We start from the raw sequence: 20579 nt of genomic DNA, 5'->3' as shown, positions 1-20579 counted from the left end.
AGTGTTAAATATACTTCTTTTAACTTATTATTACATGTAATGAATAACATAACATCGTATGCCATATCAGTTTTGCATATTTTTCTTTATATATAAAATTTATTATATTATATTTTTTTTTTTTTTTGATAAAAATTTAATTTATTATTTTTCATTAAAACTGAAAAGACAAAAATAGCGAAAACAGAGAAACGCGTATTTTTTTTTTTTTTTTTTTTTAATACTAATGTTAATATTAATATTACAATTAATATTATAATTAATATTACAATTGACATTTCCCTTAATATTATAATTAATATTACAATTAATATTATAATTAATGTTACTATTAATCGTCAAATATTTGCAGTACCAGAAACAGGTGGAATATTTACAATGCGTAAAGTGAGAGTAATACTTTGAATTGTTTTATAAATGTACTGTAACACTAAAGGGCTCGAAAGATTAAGAAAAATAAAAAGAAAAAAAAAAGAAATAAAATAAACAAAGCGTTCCTTTTACTTTTTAAAAGGTAAATATATTCTTCATAAAGCTACTTAGAATAGGCAGCTCTTATTTTTATAATTTTATTTAACCACACATGCAGGCAAAGGCGCATTTAATTGTGCGCACACACAAATGTACACACATATATGTATACGTAAAATAACAAAGTTATGGTAAGATGGTATTAGATGTATATAATTCATACTTTTCACTCTTATCTCTTATGCGATAACAAATTAGATAAAGCTCCCAGTAATTATACGTATCACCTAAAATAATGTTAAACATTATAAACAATAACAATAATTCATGTTGTAACGTTTGGAAAAAATATTATTTAAAAGATATAGAAGTGCGACAAAAAAAAAAAAAGGAAAAAGAAAAAGAAAAATTAATTAAATAAACTTGTCTGATTCTATGTATTTGTTTTATAGTTGAGTTCTACTTTTCAAAATGACATAATTTTACAAATCTACATAACATTTCCCCCTTTTTTTAAATAAAAAAACAAAAGATACTTTTTGACAGACTATATATTCTTTTATTTTCCTAAAAAAAATTAAGGTCGTATTTTTACTTTTGTCTATTTAGGAATCTATATGACATATTCTTTTTCTTTTGATACGATTTTTCTTTTTTTTTAGTCATTAAGATATAAAATTTTCACAAAAACGGAATTTTAAATTTCCTCATGAGAATAAATAAAATGTTATAAGGTTATGCAAAAGGCATGGGAAAATCTTTTTAAAGATTTACAATTATTTGTGATAGCTCAATTTTTCTCTCTGTTTATTTTTATGGGCACAGTATGCTTTCTTTTTCTCTTTTTGCGTTGTTAATGATTGTAATAACCAGAGTGATATACAAATTTACACGCTTCGTTGAAAAATAACAACAGATTAAATGACTATTTCGTGCTACTTTCAAAAAAGAATAACAAATAAAAAAACGTACTTAAGTACGGACACACACATGTTAAGGTATATGTGTATGTACTCGTATATGTACACGTATATGTATTCGTATTTGTATTTTTTTTTTTTTTTTCAAAAGCCTTATATCATATGAAAATACGGAATATGCCACATTTTACATGTATGATAACAATTATTTTTGCATAACAAAAAATACAAATTCTTCTGGAAAAAATGAAAAATAATAATTTCATAATAGGTGTGAAGTCATGCAAGTTAAAAGGAAAAATAATAAAAAAAAAAAAAAAATACGATAGCACAAAGAAAAGAAACAAAACACAAAAATTAGTTCCTCAGAATTGACAAAATTTGAATGTTGTACACAATCTTTAAAATCAAACTAAGTGAAAAAACGAAAAATAAAAAAAAGTCCATACATCCAGATTATTCAAGTATAATAAAAATGGCTATTTTAACAAGACGCGAAAATGAAAATTCTCGTTTAAACTGAAACCTTAAATTATTGAAAAATGAGGAGAAAATAAACAATTTAAATTAATACATATAAGTACACCAAAGGATTAACAAAATATGAAACAAACTGACGAATACACAGACAGACATGCCAGAAAGTAATGTGGGTCTTATTTAAAAACCTAAAAGGGGTTAAAACTACCTTAAAAGAGCTGTTAAAGGGAACCCCCACGTTCTAATAATTTACTCAACATATAATGTGTAATTTGTGTAGGGAATAATATCCCATATTCTTAATCTTTTCTAAATACACACAAATATATATATATATACATATCATTTATATATATATATATACATATCATTTATATATATATATATACATATCATTTATATATATATATATATATATACATATATCGTTTATATACATCGTTTATATATATATATATATCGTTTAAAATAGCAAAAAATTAAACAAAAAAAAAAAAAAAACAGAAACATATATAATATTTTGTATATCATACTATTAATTGTATTTTAATTATACTGTTATATTTCGCACTCTCTTTTTAATAATCGCCATTTTTTCATTACCAAATACGTGATAGTACAAAAGTATTAAATACTAAAAAGTAAATTTTATTGTATACATATTTTTTAGATTTCTTTTATTGCACTTTTTTTTAGTGTTATAAAGTAATTAATAAAAAAAAAATATATTAATAAATATGCAAAGTATGATAGGCACATATACAATAATAATTATGCATAAGTAGTACGCAATGATAAGTATGTAATCAGTAGTATGCAATGATAAGTATTTAATCAGTAGTATGCAATGATAAGTATTTAATCAGTAGTATGCAATGATAAGTATGTAATCAGTAGTATGCAATGATAAGTATGTATTAAAAAAATAAATAAAAAAAAAAAAAAAAGGCTTTGAAGTTATAAAGGAAAAAAAGAGAAAAAAAGAAAGAAAGAAAGAAAAAATGAGAGAAAGAAAGAAAACAAAGTGAAATTACGAAAATTTGTCGATGTAATAAAAGCAAAATGAGCAAGATAAAAATAAATGTAATTGTATTTTAAACAAATACAATTCTTTTAATTTATTTTTATAGCGTTCAATTTTGTTACATATATATATATATAATTAATGGCATACAAGCCAGATCATGTAAACACGTATAACAAAAGTGTATATGTAAATATTTACATGTTTGCTATATATGTAAATTTTTATATGTTTACTATATATGTAAACATTTATATGTGTACATGTATATGTAAACGTGTTTGTGTAAATATGTATATGTAAACGGGTATATATATATATATTTATAACTCATATTTGTAAAATTGTATATATGATACACATATTTGTTTATTATATATAAACATTCATTATACGTTCACACCACTGTTTCATATATTTTTCCGTATTATTCAGTGTTAGGTTCAGTTTAGATAAGTTCATATACATGCTATAAATTTTTTCATTTATTTTTGTTATAATATAAAAGATAATGCAAGTGATATATGATATATGTATGAATATTCATTATAGAATTCCTAAAATATAACGCACATTTACAAAAATATTATAATAAAACTGGATTAAGAAAGATTATATATATTGTAAATAAAATTAAAAATGAAAGTAATCCTGAAAAAGAGGAACGGAAAATTTATAGACTGTTTTGACATAAGTCCGTCAACGACAGTTGATCAGTTTAAAGAAATTTATTATAAAAAATGTAAAAAAAACAAAAAATAAATAAAATAAAACAAAAATATTATAAAATAAAGTAAACATATAATAGAAGAAAAGATAAATGCATTGTGTACTAAAACTCATTCAATATAGCACATAGCATATTACTCATAATATATAAAGTAGAACATGAAAACAAATATGTATGCAAATATGTATACATATTTATATATATACATAAGCCAAAATAATTAACACACAAAAATGCTCTTTTAAATAATTATTCTTATATCTGCAGATCATTACTATCCGGAAAGGCAAAAGTGGAACTTAGACAGCGGTAAAATTGTTACATGTATTAAAAATGTATATATATATATATATATATATATATATATATATATATATGTATATGTATATACATACGTATGGTAAAGGAAGCATATAGATTATATAAAAGTAGTTAAACAGAATGCTGGAGGATTTACCGAATAAGAACAAAAAAATGTGTGTGTGTGTGTGTATATGTTATTTAGAAATAGTAGTATATGTTTTTTAAAAAAATTAAAAAAAAAAAAAAAACACACAAGAAATAATAATGCAACGAGTTTCATTTATAGGAAGTAGAATAAAAAAATATATATTTATTACGTAGATAATCAGTTTTATAATATTTTTTTTTTTTTTTTTTTGTTCGTTTGTTTTTTGTAGCCGCAGGAAAAACTTTAAAAAGTGGAACTTTTAATGAAAACGGAATAAAAGACAGTGACATACTAATATTTAAAGATCTGGGTATGTGCATATTTTAAATGCCCAAATTTTTTAAGCATTTATTGATATACTGTATGGACTTGAGCATTTGAACATTTAGTTGTGGCGTATTATAATGTATATTATGATTGTGCATTACGATTCATATTATGCTGCGTGTTATAATTAATTTTTACAGGAGTACAAATATCTTGGCGATTAGTTTACGTGATAGAATATCTTGGACCGATTTTCATTTTTCCTTTTTTTTATTTTTGTGATAAATATATTTATAGTCATGCAAATAAAAATAAAAATATCATTCAACTGTAGGTTTTTTTTTATTATTTTATTCATGTGAAATATTCAAGTTTATAGCTGTTATAGTGGATTTCTAACAACCTTATTAATAACTTTCCATTATATGCTTTATCGCGTTATAGCTCTATATATTTGTTTTGTTTTGTGTTCAAAATTAATACAGGTTATCCTTATGGTTTTTATTATTTCATTTCTTAAAAAGAGAATTCGAGTCTTTGTTTGTTCATCGATTTAGTAATGCTACAATGCCAATAAGAAGGGTTCCCATAAATTGCGGGCATTACTGGTATACCTGCTTCTCATGTTTATTTATCGCCAAATATATTTTTTGCTACATTTATTTTGTATCTACTTCTTTTTTTTTGTTTCACTTTTCTTTCACATATATATATTCTCATTACATTGTGCATATTTTTTTTTAGGGTTTTGTGTGGCGTAAATATTGGATATTATTTATTTCATCCCTTATATAAACCATATAATCTTGAATCAAAACCCGTTTTACTTTATTCTCTTTTTTTTGTGTTATTAGTAAGTTCTCAACATATATATTGTAATGACACATATATATTATTTGATTATTCTGTGTAAATGAAAATTTATTTTATTTTTATGGCTTTATGTTTATATAAATACAATCAGTATACAATATTGTATAATAATTGAACATATATAAATGTTTATTAATATATATGTATGGACATTTCACCTTTTCGCAGATATTGGAATTTCTGAATTTAAAATGCCACTTGATATTAAGAAATTTAAGGCCAAGAGGTAGAACATTTTACATATGCATTACCATTGTGAGTTGCATGCCTTTTTACCTATATGTAAATAGTTTTATATACTCATATATGCCTCAAATACACATGATATATGTGTGATGTGCACATGAAAGAAGTTTTATGAACGATACATAATAACATGACCCTTTCATAAAAAATATATTACATCGTAATCTGTTCATAAAAAATATGTAACTACATGACCTGTTCATAAAACTTTCAACTTTATATTTTTTGCAAAGGTACCAAGAACAGGGGCATACCTCATGGATATGGCTTTAATTACATTTCATGTGCAAATTATTTTTATGAATCGTTAATATGGATTATATTTTCTCTCATAATAAATACATTAACTGGTAATGAAAAGAAAGGCAATTTCGAGCTTAAAACTGTGCAAATATTGCACAAATATTGAGAGTATATTAATTCAGAAGCACTTCGAACAAACTGCATACACATTAATTTTATTTTTCTTCCAATTTATTGAAGGTTATATTTTCAGTGTAGTAGCTACTACGCAAATGGCTATTTGGGCCTTAAAGAAGCACAACAATTATAAAAAAGAGTTCCCAAATTATCCAAAGTAACATTTAAACGCATATACAAGTACATGAAAAAGTACACACACGTACAATTGAATATATGTATATATATTATATATGTCTATGTATTATATAAGTGTATATATATTCGTACTAAAAAACATATACACACTATTTCATGGCGCATTTTACATATGCTTTATCTTATTCTCCATTTCTTCAGAAGCAGAAAAGCCATTTTCCCTTTTATTTTGTGAACATTCGGATTTCTGAATAAAACGTTTTATACAAAATATTATTTATCATCTTTTTCATTTTTTCTGAAATAAAATTGCACAAAAAACTATATCAGTGTCAATGAATATGCAAAATAAAAAACATAAAAAAATACGAGATATTATGAAATAAAAAAAAAAAGTAAAATTAATAAATATGTTTCATTTTGTTTTCATATTTCCAATATTACATATATCTTAATTTATACCTTTATATGTGCATATACATTTGCATATATTCACGTAAACTTTTTTTTCTTTTATTTTTATTAATCTTTAAATATTTTTTTTAAATTGGAAAGAAAAAAAATTATTTCAAACAAGAAAATTACAGAAAACAAAAATTAAGTTGAATAATTATTTTAAATAAAATTGTCAAAATTGTCAAAACCGCAAAAATTGCGAATGCTGTGGAGATAGAAAAAATTAGCAAATCATAAATTCTTGTAAAGGAAATTCTATGCTATTACCCCAAAATGCTTTATTGTCCTTAATCAAAATGGGAAGAAACTACGTGGTACACATGCAGATAACCCAGTTTACTAAAAAGTTAACTTGCTATAAATTATGTATATATATATATATATATATATATATATAACATAAATTAACGCAATATATGAATCTCGCATTAACATTTTATTTTTTAATTTAACAACAAAATGTTATTGTTGTATGCCTTATCCCAATACATATATTGGATGTTTCCATTAATGGGGTAAACCTTTTTTTTTTTTTTTTTACATATTTTTAATTCGGGTTTATATCGAAGAAAACCAGAAAAAAGTTGCACCGTGCGTTTTTATTATTTATAAAATTTCTGCATCAAGCAATTTATTTTGTTTGTTTCTTCGTTCTTTTATGACAAGGTTACGGTATTATACCTTGAATTAACACAATTTATAATGCTAAATTTATATTTCATTTATATATATCATTTATATTTCAATTCCTTGTACCTTTTTCGGTTTGTTTTCCGTAAAAGAGATATAAAAAATTTATAACTGTGTTCGTAAATATTAATTTAAAATTTGATGGTTTTTTATTTCATAACTTTATTCTTCCTTGTAATGTATTTTATTTTCCACAACTTACTAGGCAAAAATTATTTACCCGCAAAAATATACGGGTCCTAATTTTTGCTTTACTTTATTTTCGCCCTCTAGTTATTTATAGTAGCTACATAACCGCCTAACTATGTAACTATCTAATTTCATGGTGTTAATATTTTTTTTTTTTTCGTTTGCTTGTTTCTTTTGTTATGATATCTGTACACAATGTACTCAATAATATTATCTAATTCATATGCTATTTTCCTTTCCATTTTGCTGACTTTTGATGAGCTGACCCCCTATTTTTTTAAATTTCTCATATATCTTGTTTACCATTAATATTTTATAGCTGTTGATAATAACAGTGGCTATATTTTTTTTTTCTTTTAAGGGTTCATTCGAATTACTCGTAATGGGCATACATGTGTAAATATTTGACAAAGAAATATATAATTTTTCAAAAGTACAATTGGTTAGATTATTTTTAATTGCATTTGTTAAAATTATTCCCTTTAATTTATTGTTACTGGTATATTTTTTTACTTCTATAATTTCGCCTTTTAATAAATCAAAATTATTTGTAGTGATTTCAACAACTTTATTTTTATTATGTAAAAAAAGAAAATATATAAAACTCTGGCTTCCTCTATTCTGTACATTGTTCCTATTTGTTTTTATTTTTCTTTTTCTTTTCAGCCTTTCTTTTTCTTTCTTTTCAAACTTTAGTATTAAATCGGGAATTCCCTCCTTCATATTTGTTGCTGGCTTCGCTACTCATCGTACAAGGAATGTACGCATTTATTCTTATTTTACACATACCCATTCATACACAGAATACATGTATAGGAAAATGTATGTTTATGTATATACATGCAGTTTCCCTTCCTTATAAAGAGGAGTAAAAAAATTAAGAAAAAATACTTCCTCTTAATTTTCAGTGTGCTACTGCAACAACATTTTCGACATATGTACTCAATTTAATATTGTAAATTATATTACTCACTTGGCTGAATGTATTGCATATTAATTTTTTTTTTTTTTTTTATTAAGGATATTCTAAATATTTTTGGCCAATATGTTCTGCCTTTGTATTCGGATAGCTTTCTACCTATAATACATATTATAAATAAATATACACGGTTTTTTCTAACTTTTTTTTTTTTTTTTTTTTATTAAGGATATACTAAATATTTTTGGCAAATATGTTCTGCCTTTGTATTCGGATAGCTTTCTACCTATAATACATATTATAAATAAATATACACGGTTTTTTCTAACTTTTTTTTTTTTTTTTTCTTGTTATATACATATATTAATAATTAAGCTAATAGTATTACATGTATATGTTATACGTATTTGTAGCAAATTCGTTAGCAACATATTTTTACATAGCTATTTTACGTACCATATTTTTATGTTGCTATTTTATGTACCATATTTAATTGTAAACTATTCATTTGGGACTCTTTTTTGTGACCTATCAATTAATGATATTTCTAATTTAATTAATTTTTGTTACTATCTTTTTTAAAGTTAACCCCTATCGTACTTAATTTTCTTCAGTTTTTCCCTTTTCCAAAAATTATATTGATTTAGCAAGTACATTTTTTAAATATAAGCAGAAACAAAAAAAGGGGGAGAGCGGAAAGAAAAAAAAAAAAAAAAAAAATGGTGCAAAACTTAAAAGTTAAAGTGAAGAAAAGTAAAATAACGGAAAGGAAAAATAAATCATTGAAACCTAAAAAAATTGCAGAAAAAGTGCACGTCAAAACTTTAAGGAAGGTAACAAGAGGAAGCCATATTTTAGTATATTTATTTTAGGGAAGGCGCCATAGCTTTGCTGTTATTGTCACATCTGCTGTTCGATGAAACATATGGTTGCATGCACGAATGCATGTTTGTATTAATGTACATGTATATACATATGTGCAAAATATGCAGAGAATACATTGTATACCCCCCTCATCCCCATTCATACATACTTTTCATTGAGGAGAGGAATTCCTTTTTTTCCTTTTTCGTATTTTTCCCATTTTCGTATTTTTTCTCTATTTTTGCAGAAAAGTAAACTAGTTAAAATTGACAAAATCGAAGAAACAGCCAAAAAAATGTGTGTGGCTTCTAATAATAAACTTATGTTTTTGAACACAAAAAAAGAGGTCAAGAAAAAATGAAGTGCCCATGATAGATACGACGCCATTACAAGTCGTCTTATGTGAGGAAGGGTTGTTATTATATGTACATGTATATATCTATATATGTATAAATCTATATATGTATAAATCTATATATGTATAAATCTATATATGTATAAATCTATATATGTATCTCTCTCTCTCTCTCTCTCTCTCTCTCTCTCTCTATATATATATATATATATATATATATATATATATATACACATACGTATGCATACATACGTATCTACATATACATTCTCGTGTTATGCTTGTACATACGCTATTTCATGCTATGAGCGCGGAAAAATGCGGGCGTGTTGTATAAATATGTTAGCGCATATGTTGTATCAATTTTTTCCTTTTTTCGAACCCCACATAAGGAGACCTTTTTTATTTTTTATTTCCTCTTTTTTTTTTTTTTCGATGTATTTTCTTCTCCATTGTGTATTCCATGCAAAACATCTGTAACTTCGTCGTAATCGCTTGAACTATTGTCATGCAGATAATATAAATCCGTTCGTTTCCCCTTTTGCTTCTCCTTTTCTCTTTTCTTTTCTAATAGTTCTTCCCTATGTCTTTCCTCTCTCTGCTCAGTCATTTGATTTAATGAGAGCTCGAAAAAGTTAATGTGAACATTAGCGCTGCTGTTGTTATTACTGATATTTCCTCTTCTGTTACTTCCACCGCTGCTACTAGTGCTGGATTTGTTAAATATATCGGCTTGTTCTGTGTGGAGGTGTATCGCGTCTACATGAACAAAATTTTGGCAGTCGTTTTGAATTTCGTTCTTTACATGTATATCGGGTATTAAATCGTCCAGCGAATCTTTAAAATCAAGACACAAATAAATAATTAGATCATTCATGTATTTAAAAAAAAATGATTTGTCCTTTAACATTATAGATCTCAAAGATAGCAAGATGGGTAGAGTATTTTTTTTTAAAATATTTTTCATAAGATCATTTAATACCTTTACACTATTTTCTACATTTTTAATTTTCATATTTTTATTCTTTTCTTCTAATTTGGCGAAATCTTTTTTAATTTTTATTTTCATTAATTTGGAGCTTAGTATGTTTAAAACGTCAAGTAGCACTGCACTTTCATTGTCTTCATTATTTAGTGGAATAACACTTCGTTTATTGTTCCTTTTTTCATTTAAATTATCCTCGGAAAAGTAGTAGTTATCATAATTATATACATATTGTATTAGATATTCATTTATTAGTTTTTGTTGTAAAGAAAATTTTTCACTATTTTTCAAATTTTCTAATATAAGACTATATATCATATGCCTGTCTTGTTCATTTTTTATCTCAAAACTGTTACCAATATTACTTAGATGTTTACTTAACTTAAAATTAAAAAAATTATTTAAGACAAATATAAATTCTATAATATGATTTATTAAATTAGTTTTATTATACATTAAAAGTATGTGCTTATAAACAGACAAAGACTGTTTTCGTATCACTTCATTTTTGTCAGCTAGTAAATATAAAAAGCCAAAAAAAAATTGATTATTAAATTTTACATAGTCTTCTGATATTAACTTAGATAACATATAAAAAGATAAATAGCGAATAAATGAGTTTTCATGTTTAAAGAAACGTAATAGAATAAATACAAATTTGTTACATGAACTACCAAAGTTTATGACCATATAGTAAGTTAAAATAATCAAATTGTTAAGTATACTCATCGAAGTATTACTATTTTTTAAATCTCGCTCAAAATTTGAAAATAGTTCATTTCTTATAGGTACCCCTTTATCTATCAGCAAAACGCTCAGTGTTAGATAAATGCAGTTCTTAACCATAATGTTACACCGGTCCTCGAAGAACTCCTCACTACAATCACCACTGCCACAGTCATTACGTCTTTCTCTGGCACTTCCAGTGCCCTTATCAACACTATCCACACCAACAGCAACATTGCCAACGCTTCTCTCACTAATACCATCATTAGCGGTGTTGTCGTAGACCCGCCTTAATTTATGGCAAGCCGTAGCCAGGAACGACGAGTCTGATTTCCTGAAATGGTCAATTAAAAATATGAACGTTACCAAAACATTGCAAAATACTGTGTTGTATGGAAGGGTTTCAATGTTATTAAAAAAAAAAATTATTTTTCCCTTTAGTTTATCTATGAAATCATTTACATTTTTCTTTTTTTTAATTAATATATTTAAAATTATATATATAAAACATAGAGGACAGTTGAAATGAAAAATTGTGTATTCCAATTTTTGTAAAAAGTCCTCATTCAATTCGTTAATATTGTCTAATAAATTATAAAGAATTGTAAACAATTTTAACATGATATTTTTTATAACACCCATAGAACAAACATTCATTTCGTACATTAAATCTTCTTTTCTTAAAATTTCATCACTCACGAGATCCATATCTGTTTGTTCACTTGGAACCATATTTATTGCTAACTCATTCTCTTTATGTGCTTCTCTCTTTCTTTGATTGACTATATTCGTTTCTTCTACATGTGTTTTCATTTCATTCTTTTTTCCGTTATAATCATCACCCCTACTAGCATTTTTGTTATTGCTCTTGTCGTTATTGCTTGGAGATGCTTCCCCTATTTCTGTATAGTTCCCCACTTCATTTATGCTCATAAGGTATATCTTATAACATCTATTCAGAAGAAACAAAATGTGATCTATATTAATTTTGTTCTGATAATGTTTTGATAATTGGATTATAAAATCGAGAATAAAAGTATTGCACATTCTGATTGAAAAATACCTCATATTGTATACAAATGTGTTCAGAATATGGATAAAATGATCTAGCATATTATTTTTTTTTTTTTTCAAACAAAATATTATCATATTAAAATATAACAAGTCATATTTTGTCATCACCTTTAAAATGGTAAGAAACAAATTGTTTAAGTCCTTATCTATGTATCTTTTCCATATATTGATTAGAAGCAATACACCATCATTATTTTTATCATACTCCTCTTTTTCTTTCTTTTCACTTTTAATTTTCCCCTTTATTTCTACTGCTATATTTTTCGTAAAACTGTTGTTACTCATTTTGTTAGAAGTAGAATGCTGAGTAGTTCTATGTACCGATGGACGAAATGTCCTAACAAAAGGCTGATTACCCTCCACAAACTCATCTTGTTCATGGATGCACTTCCCCCTATTTTTTACGTTATCATGAAATGAAGAGTTTATTATTTTGTGCATATTTTCATTTTCTTCAAATTCATACACTACATTGGGGGAAGGGAGACCATCAGTGTTGCCATCCGCGTGAGTGTCTATTTTAAAATAGGATAATTTATTTTTTTCTAAAATTTGTTTAATTTTTTTTTCACTGGTATTAAATATAGTACATTGAAAAGATGACTTAATAAATGTGTTCAGAAATATAGATATAGCTTCATCTTTTATTGTCTCTTCTATATCTGTTATTGCAGAAAATATTATAGATAGCCATATTTTAGCTATATATATATCTTCACTTGCAATTATAAATAAGTTATTAACAGTTAATAAAACTTGCCTTCTTACTGAAGACATAGCATCCAATGATAAGGAATACAAATAATTCGAGATAAAAATTAAAAAAATTTTGTAACTCAATTTTCTACTTATTAATGTTTCAAATATTGCTTCTATATATTGTATGGTCAATTTTCTTATATTACTTCTATGACTATAAATATTGGATGATATTATTTTATACATATTTATTTTTTCTCTCGTTTTATTAAATATAAATTTATATACTAATATATTATTATGGTATTTTCTATTAGTTAAGATAACCAAAATGGACAACGCTTTTGCCTTTACAATCATATTAGGGTCTTCTAATCTTTCTAAAAATAATTTAAACAAATTCTGAAAAATATATTCATTTTTGCTAGTTTTCTTTTTTTTTATTAGAGCTAAAAATAAATCAAGGATTATATTTCTTATTTGATATTTTTCGCAGTTAAAATATTTTAGTAAAATATTTAAATATCTCACCATTACCGATTCGTATGTAATAATATACTTTTTATTATCAACTATTATAGCGGACTTTCTTTTATTTTTTATTTGGTTCAACACCACCTTTTTTTTCCTCTCTTTCTTTGCTTTTTCATGTCTTTCTCCCTCTTCTTTTTCTTTCCCTTTTTCAGCCTCTTCCTGACATTCTTCGTTCGCACTTTCATTGTCTTTGATTCCCTTTCCAATATCTTTTTCGTTATCTTTGCTTCCACCGTTATATGCATCATTTCCATCCGTATGATTGCCATCTGCATCATTGCCATCTGCATCATTGCCATCTGCATCACTGCCATCTGCATCATTGCTATCTGCATCATTGCTATCTGCATCATTGCTATCTGAATCATTGAAATCCTCCCCTTCCGTTTCAGAGTAAACCGAAGAACTGTATTCATCCGACAGATTAAAGGACGCACTTGAATCAATTCTCTTCTTGCTTATTTTTCTTATTTTTACATAATTCTTGTCTACCAAATTGTCTTGTTTCTTTTTATTATCATTCCCTTTAATATACATCGTCATATCATCATCTATGATTTTCATTATATTATACTTCCTTTCTATTTTCCTGCATTCTTTAACTAGTATTTTGATCAAATCTATAAACATATTCTTTTCGTGTCTATCGCCATTATTAATTATAAATATTTCTATAAACGAGAACATCGGGTTACCTAAATTGAAAAAGAACGGTAAAAATGAAAAAGGAGAAAAATAAAAAAAAAATGAAAAAATAAAAAGGAGTGCTAATTAGTTTGATCACAGCAGTCTTCTATAGTGGGGTAGGTTTATAATGCGAATTGGTTGTTTGGGTTATTCAGTTGGATAAGAAGCATGGGCCAGTTGTACGTGTACATATACATACATACATACATACATTCACACATACATACATACATACATACATATAAACATACATACATATAAACATACATACATATAAACATACATACATATAAACATACATACATATAAACATACATACATATAAACATACATACATATAAACATACATACATACATTCATACATATATATAGGTACATGTGCATATGCCCGTCTTCTCCCCTACTCATTTTCCATTTCTATAGTATTATATTTCCTATTACATGCGTTTGCGACTACTTTATCCTCAAAGTCTTCTTCATCTTTAGTATTGCCATCTTTGTCGTTTTTCTTCTCATTTGTTAATAAGTAACTGTGCTTAAGTTTATCGTTAAACAAAACTTGTGGTATGATGATTCGAATACAGCTATTTATTACATTTGTAAAAAACAAAACTATTAAACTGTTAATATTATTTATTTCATCAATACAGTATGTATTCTCATCATTCTTTATATCTTTTAAAATAGATAAAATTTTAGCAAAAATTAAATTTACAATTTTTACAAAAATATTTACATGTGGACCTATGTCATATAATTCTACGTTAATATTATAACAAAATTGAAAATCATAACATTTCTTTACTATCTTTATTAAATAGTTGATGCATAATATGTGCAGTGAATGCATTAGAGGCCTTTTCACTAAATCGAGAAAAAATTTAATCAATTCAAAAATGCAATTTTTGTCATTTATGTTGAGCAAGTTGCTTATGTCCATATATTCCAAACTGTCGTGTAATGACATAAATATGCATTTTAAAACTTCTAGCTCCTCTTCTTCAAAAAAAAAAAAAAATAGAAGAAATAAAAAAAAATAGAAGAATTAGAAGAATTAGAAGAAATGGAAGAATTAGAAGAAATGGAACAAATATAAGAATTAGGACAAATAGAAGAATTAGGACAAATAGAACGAATTAGAAGAAATGGAACAAATAAAAGAATTAGGAAAAATAGAACGAATTTATGTTAAAAAGAATGCGTATTTACATATTTTACTCTCATATTTGTACATTTGTGCAGTGGTATATAGATATGTGCACACACATGTTGTATACACATATATTACACACATCCAAGCTCCACGTATATGCCTTAAAATGTGTTTCACCCCCACTATTTTAAGGCTTCATATATTTTTTATACCATTTATTGCACACTCGTTGTCTATCTTCTTTATTTTGGCAATTTCTTTGTCGTTAAAATAAAAAGAACAAAACAAAAATCTCTTTAGAATCCCTTTTAGTGTGAAAAGACGAAATTGTAATCTTTTTTTATCATTTTGCATCCACTACGAGTGTTGCGTAGGCGTAAAAAAAAAAAATATATAAAATATACATATATACATCTACATATACACATAAACATACCTGCCTATCTCCACATATATATATATACGTATACGAAGAAAAGTTACACCCTTATGTGCCTGCATAACTTTATTATTTTTCTTTATTTTTTTTAAATTTAAGTATACTTGTAACAAATTAAGATATATCAAGCAGGAATAATTAGAATAATCATCATTTTTATAAATTAAATATGTCAGAAGAATATTTAAACTAAACAAGTAAGACATATTTATATTTTCATTGTCATCCTTAATATTTTTATTCTGGTTTCTATCTTTAATTAACCATTCTGTTATTCTTTTGCTTAGCTTCAAGAAAAAAAAAAAAAAAAAAGGAAGAAGAATAAAGAATGAAGTAATGGAAGAATAAAAAAATGATGGAAAGGAAGAACGAAATATTTATTATGTGCAATATTGGGATGTATGCAAATACTCTTTTACAACTATTATGGGGAATAGGAAACATATATTAAAATTTATTAGTAGCAGCGTAAAATATATAACTGCTTAACTTTCTTTAAGTCGTGTCGCTACCTATGTTTTGCATACTGTATATAAACAATTTTCGCAAAGAGGGTAAGTTGTACATTTTATAATTTTTGTTAATCTAGTACGTTGCCTGATATTTCGAATGTTTTTCTCTAATTGATAAGTAGCTATATACATGCATGTGCGTTTATATTTGTATATACATACATGCATGCATACATTCGTACGTACATACATACATACATGCATACATTCGTACGTACATACATAGATACATACATACATACATAGATACATACATAGATACATACATACATACATAGATGCATACATACATACATAGATAGATACATACATACATACATACATACATAGATGCATACATACATACATAGATAGATACATACATAGATAGATACATACATATATATATACATAAATTCGTATATATATACATATTATCACTTTATATTGAGAATGACTATACACGCTCCGTATTTTTTTTTTTTTTTTTTTTTTTAACTGTTTCATTGTAAATTGGGTAAAAGGATAATTTGCAGAGTTCCTTCAACAAGTCTATATTTGATGAGTTAATTATGTTGTCTAATTCCGGTAGAAGAAAATCAATTTTGTTTTTTTCATAGTAAATAAAAGAACCATAATGCTCCATTAGGACATTTGAAACGTTCAACGAAATTATATTTGCCTTTAGCTTCCTATATACATTTTCATTGTTCCCAGAGCTCTCAAATCTTTTTTTATTTTCGTTAATAATTTTTATGAACACATTATTCTGAATGTTCAGGCTACTATTAAACTTTTCATTTACAGATTTTTTTTCTATTTTACTTTTTTTTTTTTTTTTTTTGTTGTTGTTTTCATATTCATCATCGTTAATTGTATCATCTCTTATTTTCCTTTTACTGATTTTATCCATTTTATTCTTATTTTGCTTTTGCCAAATTGTTATTAGAAGTTCGGTGGAAGAACAATAGTATGCAAAGAATTGTTGGCAAAAGGCTTAAGTTGGACAGGTTTTTTTTTTTTTTTTTTTAATTTTTATACTAATTTTAATACTAATTTTTATACTAATTTTTATACTAATTTTAATACTAATTTTAATACTAATTTTAATACTAATTTTAATTTTAATATTAATTTTTTATTAACGAGTCAGAAATTATTTTCTTATTGGTTAATATTTATTTTGGACATCACTAGTTGGCTAATTGTTTTTTTTTAATTTATTATTTATATTTCATTATCCCTTTTTTAATAGCTAAAAAAAATAACCGTCATATTCCCGCTTTTCTAACCATTCTTTAAATGTTATATGATAAAATTTGATTGGATGGATGTTCCTTGAACGACATAAAAAAATACAAAAGGTAGAAACTTTTTATTTTGCACACAAGTGGAAAATTAGCTCTTGTTTTTTGTTTTTTGTTTTTTTTCTTTTTTTTTTTACTTCTCCCTCTGCATAAGTACATTCATTCATTATATTATCCCCCCATTTGAAAATATAAATGAAGATGCTAAAAATGTATATCTAATTTCACTTACTGTTACGCTGTCTCTTTAGGAGAATTTATTTTTTCTTCATTAGTTTCTTATGATTTTCAGCGTTTAATTTTTTTATTTCAGTTTCATTTAATTCTTTTTTCTAATATATTAAATTTTTTTTTTTTTTTTTCTTATTATAACTTTTAATTAACTGGAAAATGTTTGACAAAAGGTGCAAAAAATTCAATTGACCCCTCATTTTTTAACATACCATATTTTTAAAACTGTGCTACTCATTATTAATTGGTATGTTTTTATATTCATTCTCAAATATATATACATAATTACACTACAAAACATTAAAACAATAAAACAGTAATATTTAATATAAAGAGTTTTTTATTTATTACTCCTCATTCTTGTTTTACGTTTTTGTAAAATTATGTCATTATTTCGTAATGTTGTTTAAAAATACTATTGTTCATTTTCCCTTGCAAGTAGTAGCTCCATATGGGTAATCATTAATTGAAGAGAGGAGGGGGGGAAAAAAAACACATATACATACATACATATATATATATATATATATATATATATATATAAGTGTATTATAAGGGCAGTATTTGGAGTAAGGGAATAAATTTTTATTTCTGTTGTACTATTATTTACGTAATATTTCGTTACATTAAAACAACCACAATGCTAGTTAATATAAAAGTTTAACATTTGCAGTTTTTTATCAGATTTAAAATTAGGTGTGAAAAAGAATGCTTTTTAAAAGATTTTTTCACAAATATCCAGGGGGAAGCAAAATAAAGTGTTATATAAAAAAAAAAAAAAAAAAAAAATTAAATGTCAGTTTATTTCATCAACCTCAGTATTCAAAAAACTCAAAATGTTATATTGACTGGAGATACTGCTCGCCGAAATCGGGGTAATTTTGGAAAATGTACATGTTTGTGTGGTGATAATGAGTCCTTGTTGAATGAGCCAACACGCATGCGTCTGTAGCATCCAGCATATACATATATATATATATATATTTGTATATACATTTGTGTTTATATTTTTATGGTCTTAGAACCCCTATATAAGCCCTGGCTCTTTTGTTCGTGCGTACATAACCCACGCACACATATATATACTTAAGTACATACGCACGCATTTTTATACCCATCTACATAGATCGTGTGTGTATTTGCTTTTGTAAATGCGTACCCATAAATACATGTTTAAGCGTGTGTACATTTTTTTTTTTTCATTTTTTTGGGACCAGTTACGAATATATGTATATATATGGAGAAAACACCATAGAAATAACAAATTTACCGAATAACAAAACAAATGAATATATTCAAGAGAGACTAAGAAAAAGCTTGAACAAGTATGGAAGGTTAAAAATTATAAGATGTTTAAGTAACAGAAATGATCCTTATATAAACAACAATGTATGTTATGCTACGTTTTATAACAAAAGAGATTTGCTCAAATGTATTCGAAATGTAAATATAAGGTTCCCTTTATCATTACAATATAAAATATTAAAATTTAAAAGTTTATATAATAATAAATGTAATGACTATAATTATTTCTACAAACAAGAGCATTATAATTACAGTACTATAAACATAGCTTTAAATTTATTTAAATATTTACAATATAACAATTGTATAATAAATATTAAAAATATATATAAGTATATATTTGAGTATTCCTATTTATCACACAAAATAATAACCTCAGGAATTTCAGTATACAAAGTATTTACGAACTGGACAAACTTTATAGATTTCTTTGATAATATATTTATGAAAACAAACAAAGACAATGAAATCTTTGTCAGTGCTAAAATTGTAGATGATCAAAACTTACGTATTTATTTAAATAATAAATTAATAGAACTAAAAAAAAAAACAAATTTGTTAAATTCCGTATATTGGAGACAGGACGCCTTGCAACTGCCAGAGTATCATGCACACGTTCATAATTAGATAGTGTGTTTGCATACATGTATAGGGGCGTAAATACATACGCATATATATATGTATACATATACATATACCCTTGTACACATGTATGCATATCGTACGAACTTTTTCAATTTAAAACACTCCTATCCTTTTATTTAACATGAACAGGGAAATAGAACAGAAAATAAATAATGATCGCCCAAAAAAATTAAAGGAGGAATTACAACTTTTGTCAAAGACAAAAGACTTTTACAAGTTAGAATTTTACAGGGGGACGAAAGAAAGAATTGATTTTGCAGTTACATAGACACAACACGTGAACATACGTATATATGCACATACACACATATGTAACATGTACATGGTTATGCATATGTACATTTATGTATGCTCATTTCAGGTATATAAACACGTTTTTCTCCTTTTTAGGATTCATGATGAGAGGCACATATTTAAATTAAAGTTGAACAAGGAACGGAAGGAAAAAAAAAGGTTATAAAAATATTTACATTATTATTTAACAGTATATTTTGTATCCATGTGTATAATATTTATTTGTTTTGATAAATTTTAAAATGAAGTCAAATAAGAATATATAAAAAATATACACACATATTAAAATCTGTCATATACATGTCTCATACTGTTCTTCGTTTTAAGTACGACAAAGGGCGGGGCTTCCATTATAGTTGTGCACATGCATTCATACAATTGTGTAAAATGTAAACCTCCTTTGCATAATATATATAATTAAACACATTCTTGTATATGTACATATACATATATCTACTTTATGTATATACAATACCCATACAAACATATATATCATTACGACTCATGCATTTTTC

The 20579-nt window shown here is 25.4% G+C and overlaps 4 protein-coding genes across 4 annotated transcripts; 2 read left to right on the top strand and 2 right to left on the bottom strand.

Annotated features, from left to right (window-relative positions):
• Positions 1-3534: 3534 nt before the first annotated feature.
• On the top strand, positions 3535-6043 carry MKS88_002958 (3-oxo-5-alpha-steroid 4-dehydrogenase; the record flags this gene model as incomplete). The annotated part of the gene is made up of 9 exons (XM_067216011.1): positions 3535-3637; positions 3893-3934; positions 4306-4386; positions 4544-4673; positions 4829-4951; positions 5088-5196; positions 5385-5442; positions 5696-5812; positions 5946-6043. 9 exons carry the CDS (start codon positions 3535-3537, stop codon positions 6041-6043), a joined length of 861 nt encoding a protein of 286 aa, XP_067073533.1.
• A 1531-nt stretch (positions 6044-7574) lies between these two features.
• On the bottom strand, positions 7575-8078 carry MKS88_002957 (uncharacterized protein; the record flags this gene model as incomplete). The annotated part of the gene is made up of 1 exon (XM_067216010.1): positions 7575-8078. One exon carries the CDS (start codon positions 8076-8078, stop codon positions 7575-7577), a length of 504 nt encoding a protein of 167 aa, XP_067073532.1.
• A 1824-nt stretch (positions 8079-9902) lies between these two features.
• On the bottom strand, positions 9903-17195 carry MKS88_002956 (condensin-2 complex subunit D3; the record flags this gene model as incomplete). The annotated part of the gene is made up of 5 exons (XM_067216009.1): positions 9903-14206; positions 14641-15198; positions 15565-15709; positions 15836-16078; positions 16782-17195. 5 exons carry the CDS (start codon positions 17193-17195, stop codon positions 9903-9905), a joined length of 5664 nt encoding a protein of 1887 aa, XP_067073531.1.
• Positions 17196-18613: 1418 nt separating this feature from the next.
• Positions 18614-19752, top strand: MKS88_002955 (uncharacterized protein; the record flags this gene model as incomplete). The annotated part of the gene is made up of 2 exons (XM_067216008.1): positions 18614-18741; positions 19038-19752. The coding sequence occupies 2 exons, from the start codon at positions 18614-18616 to the stop codon at positions 19750-19752; spliced, it is 843 nt and encodes a 280-aa protein (XP_067073530.1).
• Positions 19753-20579: the final 827 nt, after the last annotated feature.

Source organism: Plasmodium brasilianum, chromosome 9 (genome assembly GCF_023973825.1).
Source record: "Plasmodium brasilianum strain Bolivian I chromosome 9, whole genome shotgun sequence".
NCBI lineage: Eukaryota > Apicomplexa > Aconoidasida > Haemosporida > Plasmodiidae > Plasmodium > Plasmodium brasilianum.
This window is presented reverse-complemented; position numbering and strand designations above follow the sequence as displayed.